Below are 23,798 nucleotides of genomic sequence, written 5' to 3' on the forward strand. Positions count from 1 at the left end.
CTGGTAGGCACTCAAGAAATGTTTGTTGAAGGAGAGTGTCTTTATGATTCCAGTCTGCCGTTCAGTGTACAGGCCAACTAAATGGCTCAGTGAACCTGTAAACTTTTCAACCTCAGATTCCTTTGCTCTCATTTGACATGTTGTCGTCATATTATTAATATACACATATGTGTATATACACAAATATGTGTATGGGTTTGTGTGTGTGTGTGTATCTCCCCAAATCTTAATGTTCTTCAGGAGATACAAGGATGTTTAGAAGTGTTTAGTTTATCACATTTATTTGAGATCTTTTTACCACGTTGTTTCAGAAACTTTGTACATTGCCATACATGCTGAAAAAAGTGTTGAAAAACTGTCCATTGCACGAATAATAACTACAATTTAAAAAGAAAAAAAGCACACAATCCTATCCTTTCATTGAGTCATGTTTCCACATACTTTCCAATTCTTTTATATAGTTTTCATTGTATCATTATTCTCCTTGTGGCCACAGAGATTTCCGTATTATAATTTTAAATGCTGACTTGCTATACCAGTTCAGTTGATTGCTGTAAATGAGTAGCTTTGATGGTTTTCATCTTATGTTGTTATAACTAGGCCTGCCATGAAGTGCTACCTCACCTCCCAGTGCCTTGCTCTCATCTAACCTCTAGTTCACTCGATTGAAACAGCTCTGGCCAACGTGAGCAATGGTCCTCTTCTTGGTTAACATCTTCTGTTCTTAACTGACCACAGTGTTACATGTTGTGTGCTGTTCTCCCCTCCTTGAAATTCATTATTCCGTTGACTTTTTGGACACTCTGCTCCAGAGAGTTTTTTTCTTCCCTTCCTGGCAGTTCCTCTTTGGTGTCTGTTCTGGGGACTTGAACTTGCCCCCTAAATATGGACATTCCCTGGGATGGGTCCTATCCTTACTCCTCTCACCTGCTTTGGTCTACAGCATGTCCGAATAGAGTCATAGCTTGTTTGATTTGCACTTTGCTTTATTGCACTTCACAGGTGTTGTGTTTTTTACAAATCAAAGGCAAGACCCTCCCCCAGCAAAAAGATTACAACTCACTTTATTGCGATACTCGCTTTAATGTTGTGGTCTGGAACTGAACCTGCACTATCTCCACCGTATGCTTGTGGTCTCATTTCCTTCAATGACTTCAGCATTCTTGATCCATGGTGATTCCCAAATCTCTTCCTCTATCCCAAATCTCTCTACCCAAGTACTCATCGATGCCTAGCAAATCGTGGACACTTGGACACCTCCACCTTGAGGAACTTAACCCTCAAAACTCAGTCAGTCCTTAATTAAATTCACCCCCCTTCCTCCAGTCCCTCCCGAGATGCGCTCCCACTACTTGTTCTGTTTTAGTAAAAGGCATTGCCATCTACTTACTGTGTTTCCCTGAAAAGAAGACCTCGCCAGACAATCAGCTCTAATGCGTCTTTGGGAGCAAAAATGAATCTAAGACCCGGTCTTATTTTACTGTACTATAAGACCCGGTCTTAAGACGCATTAGAGCTGATTGTCTGGCGAGGTTTTCTTTTTGGGGAAACAGGTTAGTTAAACCAGAAACCTGAGAGTCATCTTAGACTCACTTCCCTCTTCCTTACCTCATATCTAATCAGACAGTCATCCTGTGTGCTGATTATACTTCCTTAATTTCTATTGAATTGGTTCCCTTTTAACATTGCCTTACTTCATAGCCATGACATCTGCCACCTGCATTCCCACAAAAATGCATTTTTATTTATTTTGATTTTTTGTTGGTCTTGTCATTCTTACTGACACCCATCCCCACATCCCCATCTGACAACTCCATCTTCCAAGAAACTGACAGTGATGTTTACATATAATAAAATGCTGGTCTCATCCCACTTCTGTGTTCACAGTAGAACACAGCCCATGCTTGCTTGGGCAACCTCACTTCTTGGTACCTCAAGAGCAAGTCCACGGTCTCTTCGTTTCTTGTTTCTCCACTCGTTATTTATTCTCTTCACCTGGAAAGCTTTCCCCCCTCTTTGTCTCAGAAACTCATTCTTACCCGTCCTTTAGAGTGCATAAGGCATCTCTGGAAAGCCGTCTCTAAAGCCCAGCCTCCTAGTAGGGGTGAGGAACCTCTCCTGAAAGCCCGTAGACCACCCTGAGCCTGCCAGGAATCTCAGCACTTAAATAGTTCCTTTCCTTTCCTACTTTTTAAAACATGAGTTCTTACTGTTTACTGATTGTCTACTGCCATAGACTGAGCTCCATGACGTGAGAGCGTAAGTCTTTTTATGAGGAGGTTCTGGCTTGACAGGCGTTCTGTTCAGTAATCATTTGTTGGATAGAAGTTCTTTGGAGAAACAAATTCTAGGAGTGGGGTTCAAATGTGCAAATCCACATGTGAAAAATATGTACGATAAATTTTCTCTCCAAAGAATTGTATTGATTTATATTGCCACCAGCAATACTACTCTCTGTCAATTGAATCATTTCCCCACAACCAGCTGAGTCAGAACTATTTCTTGTGCCGGAATGTTGGTCTTTGTACTATAAGAATATTTCATCATTTGGAGTGCTGTAGTCCATTAGGATTTTTTGTGATGATAGACATATTCTGTATCTACGTTGTTCTATATGGTAGTCATTAGCCACACGTGACTGCTGACTCAATATTGGAAATGTGACTAGTGTGACTAAGAAACTTCATTTCTTTTAATTTTAGTTAATTTAAATTTGAATATATTAAGTACCCCCATGTGGCCAGTGGTTATCATATTGGACAGCACAATGCTAGAGAGAAAAAAGGAATAATTGGGCATATGTAATTGCTACCTTCTGGATTCCTTTCTTCCTTTTTAAATGCTAGTGGTGTAAGCTCATCACGAAGGTGTGACCAGTTCACAAATGCTGTCATTGTTATTATGAGTCAGCACCACCTCATTTGAGAAACATTTTTTAAGTGGTGCTTAGATCAGGAGAGTAACACCTTACTTCACATCAAGAAGACAACCAAAACGCCTAAGTCTGGAGACCTGAAGGAAACTGAGAAATGTTACTCACAGTGCTTTTCATTCAGAGGCATGCACTTATGTAGCTACTCCAAAAGAGGCGAGAAGCCTAACACTGTAGAGGCATCTGCTGGACTTGTTTTTCCACATACGCTGCCAAATTTGTTTTGGTTAGGCAGGAAGTGAAGCAACTTTTCGGGGAGAGAGCCTAACATCTGTATCTTGTCAGCAATCGGACCTTTTACCTTCTACCAGTGAGCCTAGGTGGAATTTTGCTTTTCAATTTAAGGACAGAGCCGGGTGGGCCGCATTTTTTTCTCTCACGACGTGCTTTCCTTAGATTTCGCACCCAAAGGCACATTTTTAATCAGTGTACCGGTTTTGAGTCTTCAAATAATTTACATTGCCCTTAAAATAAGGAAGCTTTTATGTATCTTGCACAGTTCTTTGTGCATAGAAGACTCTAAAATGAATAAAGGTACTGAGTTGCATTAGATCCTGCGGGCTAAGCACTTGTGACCGCCTGGTGGCCTTTTCGAAGCTGATGATGGGAGAGGAGTTTCAGCCTCTTTATTGGAGTTGTTGGAAATGTGTCAAAGAGGTAACCTGGAGTATATTTCCTCCAAAGTCGTGTTTTATTATTTAACAGTAACATACCCTTGGAATTCGGGTAATCCGTTCCCGAGCTGAGAAATCTGGGGCACGACGAATGCCGGGTATGTTGGCTGGGCGGGCAGGCCTGTAGGCAGAACGGAAAACTTTGGGGTTTCCCCGGTGCCTCCCTTCAGAAGAGAAAGGAAGAGGCTCCGCACACCTCCCCACAAAGTGTTCGTACGGGATGCGCACGGGACTGCAAAGCAAGAATCCGCAGACAAGCAGGCCGGCCCCCGAGATCGCTCAACTTGCAGCGCTTCCCAGGGCGCGCGCGTTTGGAGCCGGACCTGCGGCCCCGGTGCGCGCCGCGGAGGGAACCATCGGGCGCCGGGGGGAGGGTGGTGGTGCAGCCGCGGGGGCGGCGGGACGCTTGGGCCACAGGATCTCTTAGCCGCAGCCTCCTTCTCCCTCCCCGAACCGGGAACCGGGAGTCGCGCGGGACGCCTCCCCCGGGCTGGGCGCCGAGGACGCCTCCCCGGGGCCCCCAGGGGTGGTAGCGGCCTATTTGAGAGTTTCCCGGGCCCTGCGGCGGGCGCAGAGGCGTCGCGCTGGGGAAAAGGGCGGACCTACGCCGCCTCCTCGGGAGGAGGGACAAAGGGGTGGGTCCCCTCGGGCTGGCACCCAGGCAGCAGGTCCCGGGACTGACCCACAGCGCAGAGGAGGAGGAGGAGCGGGGCCCACGCGGGACTCGCGCCCAAGATGCTGGTGCGAGGAGATCGCGGGTTTCCACCCCGGCGGGAGCTGTCAGCGTGGCTCCATGTAAGTGCCGTCCTGTGTCCCTTTGGTTGGGAGAAGGGTCGCCAGGAGCGCGCGTGGGAGCGCACGGTGGGCTTTCCTGATGTTCGCTAGGTCGCTGGGATTCTCCCACCAGGATGAGGGCCTCGTGGAAGGGGGTCGGCTCCTGGCCTCCAGGGCTCCTGGATTCTTTCTCTGTTCTTTGAAGTCACTTGGGTTTCGGATTAGGACTCCAGTAGGGGAAACTGTCTTGAACTCTACCCTGTATCTCTGCTGCCTTGGGGGCATCTCGTTGAGCCTGCTGTATGCATGCCTTTGTGTTTTCTTTTTCTGTTTCAAACTACACCCTGTACTTGGTGCAAAGTTACAGTCCTGTGTGCTTGAGACAAACTGACATCTCTTTGGAAGCCAGGATCGTCATTTTTTTCCCTTTTAATCACCTACTTCTGCAATATAAGTAAAAGTTATTGTCGGTGGGGAGCGGAGATGGAGTTTTGTAAGAAACCACAAAAAGGGAGTGATGAATGCTTTCTACTCTAGTATTATCTTACCTGTCACCAGTTCCTTTTCTTTTTATGTCTTCGTTTGTCGAGTTTCGGCTTTTACACAGTAGTTGAAGTTATAAATAATCCGGGTTTTGACTACAGGGATTTAACATTCTTGAAGTGTGGACGAACTGGAGAGTGAATACTCCAGGGCTTAGTAATGGAATACAGCCTCCCACCTCTATTTTAGCTTCAGTTCTTAGGCAGTGCTGCTTCCCTGGCAGCTGTCGCCCTGAGTAATGTCTGTGGTTTCGCCCCAGTTCCCAGCGGAGACTCTTCCCATCATAAAGACTGGCCCCAGATCACGCAGTGCCTCCCTCCTCTCGGGGGAATCCCAGCAGAGAAAGAGGCCCTCTTCTTCAGGCTTTAGGTGGTCTGTGCTGGGGGCACTGACCACCACTTTGGGAGAACAGGACCCTCTTTGTGAGGACATGTCTCTCTCAGGGTAAAGTCTCCTGCATACCTGGGAAGGTATTTTAAGTGACGTGTTTGTAGGAGTGATTGCATTTGTAGCAAAGTGCCATTTAATATCCTGCCTAAGAGAATGAAATTCAATTATTCAATACATTTTCATGAACAACTTCACTGTGGGGAACACAATAAGAGGGGTCTCTGCTACATAGTCTTTTGTTGGGGAAACTTGAAAATAATTAAGTCTGATGAGTTCCAACTAGAAGTGTGGACAGGACGCTGCAGCTTTCCCTCTCTGGGGAGATGAAAGAATGGGATGCCTGATTAAGGCAACAGTGGCTTTTGAGGTGTTTCTTGAATTTTTTCAGAGTAGCTGCCAGAGATCGATGAAGGGGAATTTTTTTCACCCTGAAATACTGCCTGCCACTTTTTCAGGACCGGGCAGCTAATAACGTAATGAGCACCTACTGTATCTGTCATCGTGAGGTGGTACCAGATGAGCAACTCTTTAAGTTTCTGCCTTCAATAGTCTGGTAGACCTGAAAGTTCTACGACTGTGTTTTAGACTCTGCAGACCCTCTGTTGGGATACCTGGCCGAGAGAGGGGCTGTGCAGTGCACCCGTCCTGTACTGCACTCTAGGATTTTTGCTGGGAAGAAACGGGTGGCATTTGATCAGATACCTCACAATGTAAGCCAGTACAGAAAATGGGACTAATAATGCCCTGCCCTCATAGGGATGAGTGACGACTGAATGACGTAGGCTGCCTGGCATGCAGTGGGTGCTAAGTGAGCAGCAGCTAGTAACTATGTAAGTGCCGGGTCCTGGGTCGATAAGGGAAGTGGGATCTACAAGTACAGGAAGGAGGCGCCAGGTAGGTGTCAAAGGCAGGAGCTGAGGGAAAGAGAAAGTTGCTCACACTCTCTGTAAAGACCTTGAATGCCAGTAAAAGAAATTTGAGAAAAGAAAAAAAAGCCTTAGAAATCCCTAAGGTATTAATGACTCGCCTTTTCCTACAAAGAAGCGAACAAGTTGCTTAGCAAACACTCCACCCCGCCCCCTGCGCAGGGAGTATTACTGCTTTTGAAGCCCTCCTGTGCTTCACACCAATGAATTTTTACATCACCCCTCCTCCCCCTTTCCAGGGAATTCCATTTGCGAGGACTTCTGCCTGCATTTGTTTAACTTTTGATCTAGTTTTCTTTATACATTTGACAAAAGGTCTCTGGCCACCCATTATCTTCCGCAGAAGTGCTTGGGAAGAGATGATAAAATTCCTCCAGTGACTTTTGAGTTTGCAAGGTTTTCTCCCCTGCAGGTTTTCTTTTTAGGAGACTGATAAGTTCTTGAAACTAGGTGGGGCCACTTTAGTCCTATGTACTGTAGTTTAAAAAGTCATGCAGATTTGGTCCAGGAGTGGCATGAGCTGTGGGAGTGCCTGGGGTGGGGTGAAGAAGTAGGAAGAGTTAGTAATCACTGCTGAAACTTTCAACATACTTTCTACCAAGAATATGAGCCATCAGGGATTTTTTTTTTGCCTGATGCCTAAGACAAATCCCAGGGAAGGAGGTGTGACTACAGATCAGTTTATCTGGCTTGAGAGCTGACTCCCTCTAAAATGCCTCGTTGATGAATGAGACTCTAAGCAGTCAGCAGGGGGCCAGAAGTTGCTGGTGAAAATGGCTTTGGGCCAGTCAGCCCTGGTGTTGAGAGGCAGGCAGTTTCCCTGGGCAATTGGGTGGGTGGGGCAGAATGATTATCTCAGGTGTTTTACTGAGCAAGTTTCTTGATCCTAAATCCAAGGGTCAGAGTCAGAAAACAAAAGGAAACAAGAAACGACCCAAAACTCATATGTCAGATTTCACATGTATATAGTTGGTTTAAAAACGTTACTATTTATGTGAACGTTTTTTAAGTTTGAGAAAAAATCTTCCTAAAACTAGCTAGAGCCTACTTCACCCCCACAAGAATTTGTATGATGCCTCTTGTTAGACGCCTGCCGGTATACACCTAGCAAATGTATGAGGGTGTGAGATGGTGGCCCCATTTTTTAAAAGACCCTGTAACAGCAATGGAAATCGTTATCAGGTGCTCAGTCCCAACAACTCGTACTGGCAGGAAGCGACAGTTCCAGTTTTGAAGGTTACCTAGGAAAGCTGTTGGCGAAGCTTGTACGCCACCTACATTATTGCAGGAGAAGGGACATTCTGAGTTGGAAAGTACCTGCTCCCACTTTCTTAACTTGATTAGGAAATGCACTTCTTTGAATATAACTTGGTGACTGACTGTTACAGCCCCAGCAGGCCTACGTGGGCCTTGCCATGGAGATGACAGTTTCATTTGGGTTTTTAAAGGACCAGTGCCTCCGTCATCCAGCCAGCCATTGCACCCAAAGCTTCATGGGCCTGGATAACCTGTGAGCTCAGAAGACAGACTGAGGACTGTCAGTGAACAAATACCTAAGAGGTTGATTAAGCATTTTCTCTGCCTCTTTTGCTGCCCCCCAAACAGTGTTTCCCAAAGTGTTCCCTACAGACAGACGTACAGGTGGCACAGGAAGCGGCATATCCTGTTTTTCAATTACTCTGCACAAATATTGTACTTTATGAATAATAATAATAATAATAAAAAACATAAAACCAGCCACCAAACTCATTTATTTCATCGATAGATTGCTTAGAATGTAGCAAAAATAAGTCTTAAGTAAAACAATGAGTTCAATATAAGAAAAATAGTAAATTATCAGGGTGAGTGGTATAAGTCAAAAGTTGTGAAGATAACCGTTGAAATGTGAGACTTGGGAAATACTGCTTACAATATGAGTGTGATGTTTAGTTATGGAGAGCTGGGTATACCTCAACCCAGCTCTATACCTTCAGGAAAGTCGGGCACAGAATGGCCCAGAAAAGCCAGGAAAGTTGAATTTGACGGACTTTGTCTTAATTTGTACATCTTGCTCTTTTCCACTGTACTCCTTATCTGTTATTGCAGACTTTGTGAAGCTGTTGTTTTGTCTAATTCTCATTCCTTCCTCTGCTTCTCAAAAGCCATTCTGCAGTTTTTAGGGTTTGTTGGTATGACATTTGTAGGATACAGAGGACCTGAGGAACACGGCTCTGTTAATCAAGTACATGTTGCTGGTCCTCAGCATCAGTGCTCAAGAATGGAGAGCCAGCCAAATATCCTCAATGTAAATGTATTTAACTTTTTTAAAATGTAGCTTACAATGGTATGTAAAATAGGGTTTAACAAGGATTGTCAGAGGAATTGAAAGTCTTGAGGTAGAAACAAAGTAACCCTGCCTTGACCTAGAAAATTGAGCGATTGAAGTTCACGTAGGTAAATAAAAACCAGAATAGATAATACTTTGTTTCAGTCACCAAAATCCCTAATTGTATGTATGTGTGCACGCACTCTCACACCATTTATGAGAAATCCTAAGTAAGCTTTCAGTTAGTAACTTGTGCTTCAGTCATTTTAAATCAGCATAGACATTTGTTTAGTGCCTCTGTCAGATGGTTAGTTAAATCAGGTCTTTAACCTTAAAAATACAGTAGTATAACTTTCCTTCATTACTTACACACCATTGTAAGTTGCAGAGTATAGCAAGATACATTTTTATAATAATGTTTATTTTAACTTTCAGACTAATATTTAGCCTAATTAGAATATTCATGCATTATAGTTTCTGTGTTTTTTTATCTCCCAACATTGTGTGTGTATGACGGGGGGGGGGGGGGGGGGGAGGTGTTGCAACTGTGGCAGGAATGATAGTGGTGGAGAAAACATATTCTTGGTAGGTCCTTCATGTATCAAATATTTGTGTTTTAGGAAGCTGGCTGGCTTAAAAATTTCAAATCATACCGTGAATCGTGGCAAAGATTTCATGTCACATCCTTGAATACAAATGTTTACTGGATTTTACCTATATGCATATGTAAACATGGGCTTACAATTAATGAATATGGTAATTATTTCTATTATGGACTTTAATCAGCCATATGAAATATAAACATTATGTTCACAAGAAAAAATGGCACCATCTTTCGAAACACTAATTATAGCATCTCTCATCTGTTAGATACCCTGTATAAGCATGGGACTAAATACATACTGTAGTTAGATGTTTATAGTTAATGATAATATGGTCACAAGTCAGGTGTTTGGAGGGAATATAGTATATAACACATTGTGGGACAGAATTACTGGGATAGTCATTGGTAGGTAACAGTTATTAGGCTGTGGTTAATAGATCATGATTAAAAGCCAGTTATGGCTTTATTGTTGTATTAAAGAAAGCTTTGTTAGAGATAAGAGAACACTGAGAGATTCCTCCTGGATGTTGTCATTTGAGTTGAAGGTGAACAAAGGAAATAATGCTTTCTAGTCATCAGTAGGAATTAATGAACTCTTCTAGGACATGCAGCTTCTAGGACTTTTGATCTTCTCCGAAATAAGAAATAAGAAATAAGGTTCTGAATGTAGCTGTATGTTTCCATTCGTTGCAAGTCATTTATTATCACAGTCTGAAAAAGTCCATGTTCTCAATTCTAGGTTGTGGGGTGCCTTATGTAGCAGCATGTACCCCAGGTGGATGGAACTTGATGATGGGGAGAAGGGAGAAAGGGCCATTCCCAATCCTGGAAAGACTGTTCCTACATATATCTGGCAAAGCAGCATGACATTATTTGAGGAAATTAATTTAGTAAAGCTAACCATTTCTGTTTTTGAAAAGAACGTATTGTTTAGAAGAAACTTCCTGGTGAGTTCATTTTTAGAAGTCCAGTTCCTCCCTTACCCTTCTTCATTCAGGCTGAATCAACTACCCTCTTGCCTGCGATTGGTTAGCACGCACATGCCTGTATTTATTAGAGCCCTTATCACTTCCTTCAGCCGGGAGCCCCTCCCTGGTCTGAGTCATCTTGGGAACCCCAGAAGCTGACCCAGAACCCCACCAAGCACGTCACAAAGTATTTACATCATCGAACTGACTTGATTTGGGAAAGGCTTACTGCATAAACTAGTAAGAACTGAAGATGCCTTGAGAAATTCGAAGAGTGGATTCCTGACATTTCTAGTCAGTGGATGATAGCATGTGAGTAAGGAAAAGAAATGTGTAGAATTATATATAGTCCTTTTCTGTAGTGGTGTATAAGCTGTTCCACTAATTATCTGGGTGACTTTAGCCAAGGTGTATTATTCTAGCTTTGTTCTGTTTTGTTTTTTAAATAGGGAAATGAGTAGTTATAGTTGATGGTCTCTGAAGTCTTCGTGGTGTTTAAGTTTCTGAGGGTTCTGAGTGTTTGGGTGTAAAACCTAGAGAACATCCTAAATAATTTCTATTGGTTTTTTTGTTATCTTGGAGTGCATTCACGCTTCTTAAATAACTTTTGTGTTTTTTTTTCTTTTTTAATTTTTTTTTTTAAAGAGATCCAGTGGATTCTCTCTGAAAGGCGTTTGCCTCAAAGACAAACTGAGAACCCGAGTGGCTATAGTTGTTTAGCTCATGGGGTGATGGAAAGATCTATTATTCAGTTGCAGCTTAAATAATGTACCAGCACGGTGTGTGCTGTATTCTCTTCCTTACTCGGCAGCCCAAGCCAGCAACCAAAACCATCTTGCTGAGCTTCATGAGAATCGTTTCTCCTTCCTCTTCCCCTCCATCCTTCCTAGTAAAAGCTTGCATTCTGGGAGTCACCACCACCCCCTTGTTTTCCCATGGACCTCTCTCCCGAGGACTGTGTTAACTGTAGCATGAGCGTAGAAGTTAAGGCAGGCAGGCAACTGGGAGCCCTTTCTGATGTTTGTTTCACAAATGCACTGAAGATGAGCGAGCCTACTGGTTACTCTTGCGAGACCTCACTGCTCACTATTCTAAAATCACTCGCTGTTGTCTGAGTTTCAGCATCCCTCCAGGCACATCTCAGTTTTTCAGCCTAACTTCAGGCTGAGCACTTTGCCTACCTTGGGCTGGTCTGTTTAGTGTCTGGGTGAGTTTTAAGAGGGGAGAGAGATTTGTGGCATCTTAGACACCCATTGAAATTTTCCAGAAATGGAACTGGAAACATTTGTGCTTTTCCTTCTGGTGTTATTGTTAGAGTCTAAAAACAGGCAAGTGGTGACACACTGAAATGAAGAGGCTCTGAGTTCATTTTGAATATCAGTGGCCTTCTTTCTAGCAGAACCTAAATTTGAATTTTAATCAAACGTCTGGGAGAAATATTGAGTCTATTGATATGGCTTACGGCATAGTTTGCAGATTTCTTTACTACACAATCAGGAAGAAGCAGGAAAGGTTGACTCAATTTACAGAACTGAGGTTAAAAAAATTTGCCCGAAACCGAGAAAAAATTTCTCGTAGAAACAGTGGTCATCCGGAGTCTCTCCTCCCAAGCCTGCTTACTCATCATGAAACTTTTTCTATATTATTATTTTTATGACGTTTCATTGAAGTATAATTTATATACAGTAAAATGTACAAATCTCAAGTGGAGAGCTTGGTAAATTTTTTTATTGTAGTAATATACATGTAGCATAAAATCAACCATTTTAAAGTCTATAATTCAGTGGCACTTAATACATTCACAATGTCATGCAACCACTATCTAGTTGCAGAGCTGGATGAACTTATACATGAATGCATTCACTTGTGTGATTACCATACCACCTTGATCAAAAAATAAAACTTTCCATCACTCTAGAAGGTTGTCTCTTGCTACTTTTCTGACCCTTACCATTCCACTCACAAGGGAACCTCTCTTTGACTCCTTTCACTGTGGGATAATTTTTCTTGACTTTGAGAGGATCCATATAAATGAAATCGAGATTTTGTGTCTGGCTTCTTTCACTCGGTTAACCTTTGTTGGCTTCATCTGTGTTGTTAGGAGGTTTGACAGTTCTTTTTCATTGCTGCATAGTATTCCATTGATATGACTTTACTATAGTTTGTTTAGTCATTCTTTCATTGATGGATATTTGGGTTGTCAGTTTTTTTTTCCTATTATGCATCAAGCTGCTATGAAAATCACCTATACCTTTTTGTGGACTTATGCACACATCTGTGTAAATTCTAGGAATAAAATTGCTGGGTCATGGGTTGGAGATACGTTTAACTTTCGTTCTATAACTTTGAAGTCAGAGGGACTTGGATCTGAATTCTTTTGTCTTGCTAATTACTTACTTGGCCTTAGGTAATTTACTTTTCTCAGCTTCAGCTATAAAATGAACATTCTATATTCTATCAGGGTTCAGTGAAGAAAAGATGACATTCCAGCTATTTCAAGTAGAAAGGGATTTAATAGAATTAAGTATCTACAGAATAATGGAAAAGCTGGAGGGATGAAAACCAAGGGCTCACCACTAGCTTTCAGATTTGCCCCACAGGAGGATAGGAAGTTAGAAAACTGCTGCCCCACAGAGCCAGGAACTTCAGAAAACCCTTCGACCATCTCAGCCTCTGCAGCCCCACGATGGCTGATATGGTGGGGAGCTTGGAGACAGCTGCAAAGCTCAGGTCTCGGAAATACAGTTTTTGCCTGAGACTGTTGCTATAGGAAAAAGGAAAACAAATGGCACCTGCTTTCTTTCATCCTTTCAGATCTTAAATACGTACACCAGTTGGCAAGGAGTGGGGGTAGGGTCCCGACCTCTGGGAGTAAGGGAAGCTGAGTGCCAGTAAACAAGAAATGCCGTAGACGCCCCCTGAGGTGGCAACCTAAATGCAGCGGTTACAATTAGTATCACCATCGTTACTGAAAGCATGATGCCCCTGTAGTCGTGAGACTGCTTTCTATAAGGCATGTCCAGAAGCAGTCCAAGCAGTCCTTTCTCTGTGACCACCTGCTAGAGTATGGGTGCTCCTGGAAGACTTATCTATCATATAAGGCATTGTTTCTCTGAAGGATATCAGTTTCTTTGTCTACTACTCTGTGATTCTAGAGACATTTTTTTTAAAAATTGTGTTTCTCCAGGGCCCATCAGCTCCAAGTCATTGTCCTTCAATCTAGTTGTGGAGGGCGCAGCTCAGCTCCAAGTCCAGTCACCGTTTTCAATCTTTAGTTTCAGGGGGCACAGCCCACCATCCCATGTGGGAATTGAACCAGCAACCTTGTCATTAAGAGCTCACGCTCTCACCAACTGAGCCATCCAGCTGCCCCTCTGGCAGCTTAGTGGCAGCTCATTGTCTTCAATCTAGTTGTAGAGGGCGCAGCTCACTGGCTCATGTGGGAATCCAACTGGCAACCCTGTTGTTCAGAGCTTGCGCTATAACCAGCTGAGCCATCGGCCCCTAGAGACTTTTCTGTGTGAGCACGCTTTGAGAAATTGTAATCTGCAAGCCTACAAATTAATGCAGAAACTGAAAGGTGACTTAATTCTAAGAACTGCTTTGATGTATAACTATGAAACTTAATGAGTGTTTTAATTTTGAAGTCATCTGATTTGTTAGCTTTTAATAAAGTAAAAGGTGATATATAAATCTGATTTGTAGGTGGGCTAAAGAGGATATTCCTTTTTTCTCCCTCGGTCTTTAACGTCCTTTATCTTTTGACAAACAAAATGGAAAGAGATGAGATATTTATCCTATTTTGGGCTTCAAATCTCATACTGACAGCATGTTGTAGTCTAACAACACATTGGCAATAGTGGCTGTCCTATTTCTAGCTTATATTATGAAATATGAGCTATAATGTATTGCTCTGGAGACGTTTAAAAATCTTGAATTGATTCTGGCAAAATCCTCCCTATGATGTCATAGTGGAAAGAACTGAGTTTTTCTTTAGAATGTCTGTGAATCTTCTCTCTCATTAAATAATTTTCCCTGTAACCCTGACCAATTTTACTTTTTAGGGACCTTACTGTTATTGCCTTGAGGTGGTTAGCAAGAAACAGACTGGCCGAGTGATTGATTAACATTTTTTTTAAAGGTTTGTATCCATAGTGTTATTTCTGAAGCCTCCATGCAGAGAAATTTGAAGTGATAAGGAAAGTAAATATTCTAAGGGCCGAGATAAGCATGACCAGTAACTTCAGCCACTGGTTTAGCAGCTGGAGTGAGCTGGATCCTTGTAAAGTTTTTAAATTTGTACTAGAAATATATTGACAGAATCCTGTTTTTATCTCTTTTTCACCAGACTTACCCAGTCAACCAGGGCTAACAATGGATGTCCAAACAGTTTACAGTGGCTAATACAATGGACAAAGGGCTTCACTGTTTGGAGAGTAGAAAATAGAGCTGAAGGGGAGCTTCCTAAGGGCATTGACCTAATTCACTCCTTTGACAAAAATGGTTGGTTTTAAATATATATACATACACATACGGGGTGCCAAAAAATGTATACAAGTGGACACTTTGGCCAACGTTGCTCAAGCAATAGTTCGCCGTAATCAGAAGTGTCTGGACGCTGATGGTAACCACTTTGAGCACCTCTTGTAATTGCAGAAGTCAAACGTGACTTGTATTCATCTTTTGTTATCAGTATATATTGAGTATTACAATTTTAATAGTTTTTCCTTTCTTAAACCATGTATACGGTTTTCTTTGCAGTATATATATTTCTGGTCTGTCTAGAAATATTTTAGCTAGTAGTGTTACAGCCTAAAGAAAGGACGTGTGGTGCTGCTTTGTGTATTTTTGTGAAGTATGGCCTTTATTTTTATTTGACAGTGTCCTTAAAAATTTTTTTTGAAGCATAAGTCAACTTCTGACCAGAACTGATACTCAGAAGTTAAGGAATTAAGAAAGGCAGCTGAAATTGCCTTGTCACTCTCGTCAGTCCCGGAAACCTCCTCACATTCGGGAATTGGTTAGTCACCCGCTTTTTAAAGATAAAATTCTCTGTGGGCCTTTCCTCTCTGAAATGTGGGGAAACAGAACTGGGTTAAAAAGAAAAATTAACTTGGGCATTGCTAAATTTCTAAGTATCATGTTTGTGATTTACTTTGTCCAGAAGACAAATTGGCAATGTGTTTCCTACGTGTTACCACAGAATATTTGCAGTCAGCATGCACTGGCTCAAAGACTATCTCTGGCCTATTAATAGAACAGGAGCAAAGGAGAGTACACATGTCACTGGGATGGAGGTCGGGGCATGGGGTGTACGGCTCATTGGGCTTAGTAGTCAGCTCCACGTAACAACTGCATTGTTGTCCTAAGTTGTCTTTCAGTGTGATTGGATGATTAAATGTAAATGTTGACCTGATTGGATTCTGTCCCAGCAATGAATTGTCCTGTGAAAAACAGTAACGTATCACTCCAGACAGACACCAGACTTGATCTTTTGGCTTTATATTTGGGATAATGATTTATGCAGTGCAGCGTCATAGAAACTGGAATGCAGTCATGTGTCTCTCTTTCATCTCTTCCAACTTGGGTATACAGGCTCTGTATGTGTAGTCTGCTACCTGGGTAGTCCATTATCTTCATGAGAAGCAACGTACGCTTTTTGATTGGGATGGACTTAATCAAAACGAATGCTTGGAAGCAGTGAACTGCAAAAAATATGCTCAGTGAAACCTAAACTTCAGTCATATGTCTCCTTTCAGAAGAGCAGCATGTTTTCAGTGAGGCCTGGATTCTGCCTGGTGTGGGGAGGTGGCTCAGTTTTAACATTGGGGGGGTTGATGGTGAGCTCTTGAGGGCCAAGTGTGGCTTTTTGCATTCTTAGCAGAGAATAGGGGCTCAGTAGATGAAGGAAGACGAAAGGAAGAGAAAGGAGAAGGTGAGTTCCAGAGGACTGAAATGTGGTCAGCATGAGTGTGTATTCTCTCCCCTTTTTACTAGATTCCTTACCTCCTCCCAAAAAAGCACTTTGCAGGTGGCATGGAGACTGTTGGAACCTGCAAAACTGCATTATTGGACTGACAAATCTAAAATATTCATGCACTAATGGATCTTGTAAAACAGCTCTGTGCCACGTCCTGGATTTCTATAAATATTATGGGCTTGTGGGGGCCAGGCTCCCAGCTGAGTTCCCAAGTGTTCAGCCGATGCCTAATCATAAGGGAGCCCTGAACACAGTCAGATGCAGTTCGTTTTGCTCTGTGCCCTAAGACTTCTCTTCACTTGCCTCTAGGGTAGCGAGGGAAGGAAGCCACATGGCTGGTGTAGTATTAGGCCTTTGGTACAGACCTCACTGAACACTCCCAACTGACGGGGTCGGTGTTAAAGCTATTTTATAGGGGAGGAAACTGAGGCTCAGAGATGTTGAGTAACTTGCCCGGTGTCACACAGCTTGTGGACCGGGAGGGAATTTGAGCCAAGGTCCGTTTGACTAATTTGAAACCTGCAGGTTCTTTCAACTCCACCAGCCTCTGCTTTTCAGAATCAGATGGACAAAGAAATAGGGGGCGAAGCTGAAGGCCCTTTGTTGATTGTTAGGACTTAAAACATTATCATTGAAAGTGTCCGTACATTTTCCCCCTGGAGAATCGTGAATAACAATGACATATCAATGCTGTTGAGAGGTGTTTTCATTTTTTTGTGCGTCCATTACTGTATGAGGCCCCAAAGACTGTAAGATGAGTAAGACACAGCCCTATGGGGAAGTAGATTATGTAGACAATGAGCTAAAATCACAATTTTATTATAGAAATTTGGAGACTATGTCTTGTCAAGTGAGAGTCTACTTTCTTCAAGTCCACTGCTTCTAGTTAGAAATGACTGTGTTACTCCATCAACCCTTCCCCACACAAGTGTTATGTCAAGAAAAACTTGTGTGATTATACAAAACGTATGGGTTGTAGAATTAGAAAGAGCATCTTAGATATGCTGTGTTTGGGAACTTGTCTGTTAGGGTCAGAATAGCATCACAAGTTTCCTGAAGTTGAAAGTACATCTTCGAAAACATCACATTCCTCCAAGAGGTTGAGATTTCAAGGCACTCACACTTCAGTGTGAAGTAGAACAGTCAGCTTTCTTCTGATATTTAGCTGAGACCATGTGCGTTGATAGAGTGAGAATTTTGATTGGGGATAAAGATAGAGAGGGGTGTTTGGAACCAGAACATTTTGGTGATGGGGCAGCCATTATGGAATGCCAGGGTTTGCCTTTGGACAGGGTGGGGTGGTAGGATAGGTGGACACTGAAACCCCCGAGCACAAGGGGGAGAAAGAGCCAGGAAATCTACAAATATAAACTTTCTTTCCTCTTCCCCCTGGAATCCTGTTAAGGGTGCTTTTGTCCCTTCCTCACTGCCTCACCACATGGCTTTCTTCCTCCCAGGACCCAGAATTGATGAGTTAAATGAGCTTCCACGGATGGTCTAATAAGGCCGACACTGTATGAAATAGTGCTTCTTGATTGTAAGCTCAGCTGGAACAAGGGCTGGATAGGTAATTCTGACCAGATTCTAATTTCATGGTGGGTAGTGGAAACGTACAGTGTTTTACCTTCTCTTTTTCAAAGATTTCTTCTAAAGCAGTGTTTGCCTTGGGTCATGGGTGCCACATCTCATTGTCTTTTTGTGAGGGTACACAGACAGTTTTCCAGCTTGAGATCAGGAACCAAGGCTTTTACGTCTCTGCATCCAACACATTTCTTTGCACAGTGTCTTGCCCAACACATGTGTTGATAATACTGACACATGTAGTTAATTATCTACTTTGAGGAAAATCTGAAGCAAGATTTTGCTCTCCGGCCAGCTTCCCCCTCAGAGTGTGATTGGAAATTGTGAACAAGTTCAGATTTTAGTTTAGATAAAATAGAACCAGAGAAATTCCATGGCTACCAAAACCAAGTGTCGTTCACTTTGAATTGACCTTGCTTTTTGGATTATGTACCTACTAAGAATTTACCACTTACGAATTAAAAAAGAAAAGAAATAAATGAGCAAACAAAACAGGATTATCCCCAGCCAGTGACTGGCTGCTAAGGACAGCCCTAAGACTTGTTGAAGATATAAGTGAAAACCAAGGTGAAAGAAAGTAAGAATCAAGTGTGTGTACCTCCCTGGGTACCAGTCACGTCAGTCCTTGGGTCACTAAATTTTGCATAAGTTTAGGCTAGGGGCAAACTACAGCCAGCTGCCTGTTTGGTTAATTGCTTTTCGTGCCCCTGCCTACTAAGAGTTGTTACTTTTTTAAATGGTTACATTTTAAATGGTGATATATAAGTATCTAAATAATGCTTGTAAAACCTGAAATGTATATTATGTGGCCCTTTAAGAATATGTTTCCTGGCCCCTAGTTCAGAACTCCAAGTTTCTCACCTGTTATTCTGCCATCAGAGAAGTAGGTGTGATCAAAAAGTATGGTGAATGTTTAAATTTAAAAAATTATTACAGTAAAAGACACATTGCTATTTATCTCCCTCAAAATACTCGCCTTTGCTTTGAACACACTTATCCCATCATTCCTGCCACTTTCTGAAGCAGTTCTGGAAGTGCTCTTTCATGAGTGTCTTTAGTTGCGCTGTCGTGGCTGCCTTGATGTCCTGAATTGATTCAAAACGTTTATCTTTCATGGTCATTTTGACTCTGGGGAAGAGCCAGAAGTTCCACGGTGCCAGATCCGGTGAATAAGGTGGATGGGGACACAGAAATTGCCATATACCAGAAGTGATGTGTGACACAGAGCCTTTCCATTGTGATTAAAAAATACGGTGACTGCTGCTGCCGTGTGCCCTCCAATGGAGAGGCGGGGACCTTCAATATGGGAAGCAGCACATCGAACTTTACTAATAGTTTCAACTTGTTCTGTGCAGTCAGTCAGGTGTGAGCTACACTTGAGAGAAGGTGTGTTTTAAAGTGTAAATCATCCTCCATCATGACAGTGCTCTGTGTCACACATCGCTTCTGGTATACGGCAATTTCTATCAAATAAAAACATTACAGTGTGTCCCCATCCACCTTATTCACCGGATCTGGCACCACGCGACTTCTGGTTCTTCCTCAAAGTCAAAATGATTCAGGACATTGAGGCAGCCACGACAGTGCAACTAAAGACACTCCTTCCAGAACTGCTTCAGAAAGAGGCAATAACAATGGGATAAATGTGTTCGAAGCAAAGCGGAGTATTTTGAGGGGAATTAATGGCAATGTGTCTTTTACTCTAATAATTTTTTTATTTAATTTAAGCATTCACTGTATTGTTTGATCACACATTGTATGTCATGGTGCTGACTTGTGAAAGATTCTGGCTTCATGAGGATGCTCTTGTCTGGTCCTTCTTGACTGTGGGAAAACTGGAGGGAGAAGGGGTTGGTTGTGAGTGAGGAAGGGCTGGTTTGCTTCTGGTTTAAGTCAAGGGAGACGACTGACAACAGGGGCCAATTGAGAAGTGATGAGTGTAGACTTTCTGGTTAAGCAATAACATCAGGACAAGAAAATGTAGAGAAAGTATACTTAAAAGCGCGTTTTATAGAAAGGCATAAACCTGAAATGCGCCTTGACCATAGGACATTTTTGTGTAGGTTTTGGATGCTCTTATTTCTCTGGTTTGCCACCTTTCGGAGGGAGGCTGTTGTTGTGTTTGTACCTTGTTGACTATTTCAATTCTAAAGCATTCTTTCCTGTCAGAGAAAACTTCAAAGTTACAGTAATCCGCCATCTAAAAGTCCTGAAGAAATGTAGCTCAGAAGAGGATGTTGCTCCGGCTCAGGGCGTTTGGAAAGGCTTTGGACTAATAGACATTATCAGTGACTGGTACCCTGGCTCAATACACATATACGATTCCAAGCCTTTCTACATCCCCAACACAAGCATTGAGGGTGGGAACTCGGTTGTCGATAGGCCTTTGTTTCCAAAGCCTGGTGCACAGTGCATACTTAAATATTGAATGACTAAATACAGTCTATTTTAAAAATCTGTTAATAAGCTCAACACCCCCCCCCTGTTTTTGTACTTTAGTGTTTACATAAAAATTCCACATAAAATTCTTGCTCTGTTCTATGGGGTGCATATTGTCACCCAAGATGCTCAGAGAATTTAGGGGTCACGTAGCTGGTTAGTGACAAATTGGGGATTTGGACCACTGACAGCCTAGGACAGTTGGAGAAAGCGTAGTGTGTTGTGCTGTTGTTTACCCCCCCAGCCCCCAAAGGGAAGCAGAAGCCTGGGTCATCTTGACAAATGCAGAAGTCCTTCCCTGGATTTTCTTTCAAAAGACAGGTTTTGATTGTTGCTATGACTTTTCTTCGGATGAACAGTCTTGAGAGTGCCGTTTGTTCTCCTGGCCCTTTGACGTATTTTATTGTCTGCATCCATTTCTTGGAACGCCTCAGGAACTTTTCTGTTGCATGCTGCGATACCAGTTTCTTGGCCACCCTTAAATAACGTACTACGAAGTTGTCTGTGGAACCGGGATTAGAAATGATAGTTCACTTTAGTGTTTCCTCACAGTAAAAGGGGATCTTGAGCCAAGGGTGCTTAAACCCTTGGATGGGCCCCCAGGCCTCCTCTGCCCTGAGACAGCCATCACTGCGTGCAGAACTCAGTGCCAGGTCTTCCTACTTCCTAATTCTTGTGTCCTGCTGGGGCTGCCCACCTGGGCTTACTTTTCTTCACTGCCTCTTAGTAACATGAGGAATCGGAACTCAAATAATAAAAATACAAATCCACTTGTCCCATTGACCTACTTAAGACTTTTTACTATTTCTACAGGGTCACTGAGAAGGAAAGCCTTCCCTGGTCTCCCTGAAGAGGCCAGTTTCTCCCATTCTAGACCTTTCTATGCTTTCCCTTCATTGTTTTATTTCTACAGTTGCTGACTGGCTCTTTGATTTACAGCTGACCCTCATTATCGTGTTTCCCCGAAAATAAGACCTAGCTGGACCATCAGCTCTAATGTGTTTTTTGGAGCAAAAATTAATGTAAGACCTGGTATTATTTTATATTATATTTTAAGACCCGGTTTTATAGTAAAATAAGACATATTATATTATATTGTATTGTATTATGTTATATTATATTATATTATATTATATTATATTATATTATATTATATTATATTATATATTTATATTATATAAGACCTGGTCTTATAGTAAAATAAGACTGGATTTTATATTAACTTTTGCTCTAAAAGATGCATAAGATCTAATTTTCCGGCTAGGTTTTATTTTCGGGGATACACGGTAGCCTGTGAGTTCCATGAAGGCAGGACCATGCTTATTCTTACTGTTTACTCTTTCGTACTCAGTACAGAGCCTGGCACCAAAGAGCTGCTTAATAAATATTTATAGAATGAACCGATGAATGGGTCCCACCTTCTACGTGAAACTTTAACTCCTGCAGCTCTTTTTCCTGGAAATTATCTTCTTCCATACCAATTAGGTCCAAAGATCAGCAATTCGAAAATGCTGTCTTCTGCTTTCCAGATGGCTTAAATTCCTTTGACTATCCCACAGCACCCAGAGCAGGGTCATAAACATTGTAGGATGTTGATTGATTGTAGCATGCTTTTGTGTTTTCATTTCATGCTAATGAACGATAACTAAATTTTACTTTTAGTGATTTTTCACTTTTAGTCTTCTCCTTCTCATCCCTTACTCCTGCTATTTGCAAATTTACCTTGCCTCTTATAAAAGCTATAGTGGCAGGGTTTTGTTGTATTATTAAAGTCCATTCTAATTTTCTCTAAATTACATTTGAAATTTTAAATTGGAAGGGAAACAGCAACCCCCCCCCCACCCCCGTTTTTTGCATTATTGCACCACCTAGTGGGTTATATATATATGTCTGTTACTGTGCGGTGGCCTTGGTTGACTTCCTGTTAATCACAATTCCACAAAAGGGAAATGCTTGGTACCTTTTTATGCTTTAAGATTGCATACAATTTCTGCCCACAGTTTATGTTACTAGGCAGAAACAAATTTTTTGAGATGAGCCCAACATTGTTTAATTCCGAATTTAAAACAAAGTTGCCCCATATCTGAAATTTTCCATGTGACTAACAAAGGAAAACAATAGAGTTGGGGGAGGGGGGTGTCCTACACATTTTTTTATGGCTCTCAGTTTATATAATAAAGGTATACAAGACTGAAGAATGAGGTTTTCTTCTAAGTTTAGAAATAGGCTGTTTCAAACATCTGAACGTTTTCTTTTTTAAAATTTTGTCACGAGAAAACAATCAGAAGCCTAATATTTTAATGTAACTTGCTTCAATTTTATCCGCTCTGTGTTATTCGTAAGTCAAAGTCTTTATAGTAAGGCTTGTGGATTTGCATTTTCATTATTTTTAATAGCTGGGCTTGGGCTCCCACATGTCATCTGGGTGGGAGGTGAATGCAGGAAATCTCGCCTTTCCCCTTCCTGTCCCTGGTCCTTGCTGCCCCCTCTCCTTAATGGTGTGTGTTCTAGTACCACTCACAGATCTTTGTTTCTCTCCCTCAATTTCCATGAAATGCCATGGACACTCCTTGTCTAAAGGTACCCTGCAAGAACCCATTCAGTTATCAGTTTTATGATATTTTAAATATGTAACAAACATTTATGCCGTTGAAGCCATAAATTGTAAGCTCTTTCATCTTATCCACAGATTCGTGTTTCAATATAAAATTATTGTGTGTCTTACTGAGAGCTGATTAAATTAGTGTTTTCAAAGTGTCATTTCCTAAATTTTATCAGTGTGCTTACACAAGGAGTTCACGACCTACACACCCCCACCCCCCACCCCTGGTCTTTTTTTTTCCCCTTGCAGGAAAAATTTTAAGAGATTATCAAGAAGAGCCTTAAAGTATGGAAGCAAGTACTGTTTCTGTAAATAAGTAGTTTTCGTTTTTCTCAAAATAGCATTTGAGAAACATGGCAGGGGACGCATCTTGGTGCAGACCTGTATATTGCTAGAATTCTCTGAAAAGTAATGGGTCAGTACCTATGTTTATGCTCTTTCATCTAGAAATACTACAGCACACGGGGTGTAGGGCGCCTCTTGCACACCCGGTGTTTGCCATAGTATTAGTTATAGTAGCCAAAAAGTGACAACAGTTGAAAAGACTGCTAGGGATATGGTTAATACATTATACACTAAAGGTGTCTGTTCACAAGTTTAAATTAAGTGCAACGTTGAGTTCCTTAATTACAGTAGCCACATTTCCAGTGCTCAGTAGCCACTGGTTCTCCTAGAGAGCACTGCTAGACCCATGCTTCTCTGACTTTGATGTGCAGATTAGTCACGGAGGGGCTTTTGGTAAAAACGCAAATTCTTACCGGGCAGGTCCAAGAGAAGACTTGACGTGCTGCATTTCTAACAAGCTCCCAGGTGCAGGCAACACAGTGTCTAAAGGTTAGTTAGGGTCTTCAAGTTCCTGCAGCGATCCCCAGATTCGGATAGGATAGGCGTGTCTTTGTGGTTCAGGACGCTGAATGCAGACTTGCTGACTTTCTGGGGATGAACAAGGCATATTGATAGCATCCTGTTGTTTCTGGGTGAGCCATCATCCTCGGAAGTTGCCTTGGGTCTGGGAGGGACAGTTTACAGCGTATGTTTCATACAGGGCCAACCTGCTGGCAGGCTTTATCTGAGCGCTCT

The 23,798-nt window shown here is 42.1% G+C and overlaps 1 protein-coding gene across 5 annotated transcripts in view; it reads left to right on the plus strand.

Moving 5' to 3' along the window:
* The window catches only part of TJP2 (tight junction protein 2), a 112,546-nt gene that overhangs the window by 39,658 nt on the left and 49,090 nt on the right, over window positions 1-23,798 (plus strand). Inside the window, exon 1 of one of the 5 annotated variants that reach the window (XM_081066260.1) lies at window positions 4,177-4,401. The exons of 3 other annotated variants lie outside the window; for them this stretch is intronic. In XM_081066260.1, the coding sequence (XP_080922386.1) occupies window positions 4,342-4,401 (60 nt within the window). In that variant the 5' untranslated portion in view covers window positions 4,177-4,341. Of the gene's footprint in view, window positions 1-4,176; window positions 4,402-23,798 lie in introns of those variants that run through there. One more of the 5 variants, XM_081066258.1, reaches the window with a different exon arrangement.

This window comes from Rhinolophus hipposideros, assembly GCF_964194185.1.
Source record: "Rhinolophus hipposideros genome assembly, chromosome: 11".
Lineage (NCBI taxonomy): Eukaryota > Metazoa > Chordata > Mammalia > Chiroptera > Rhinolophidae > Rhinolophus > Rhinolophus hipposideros.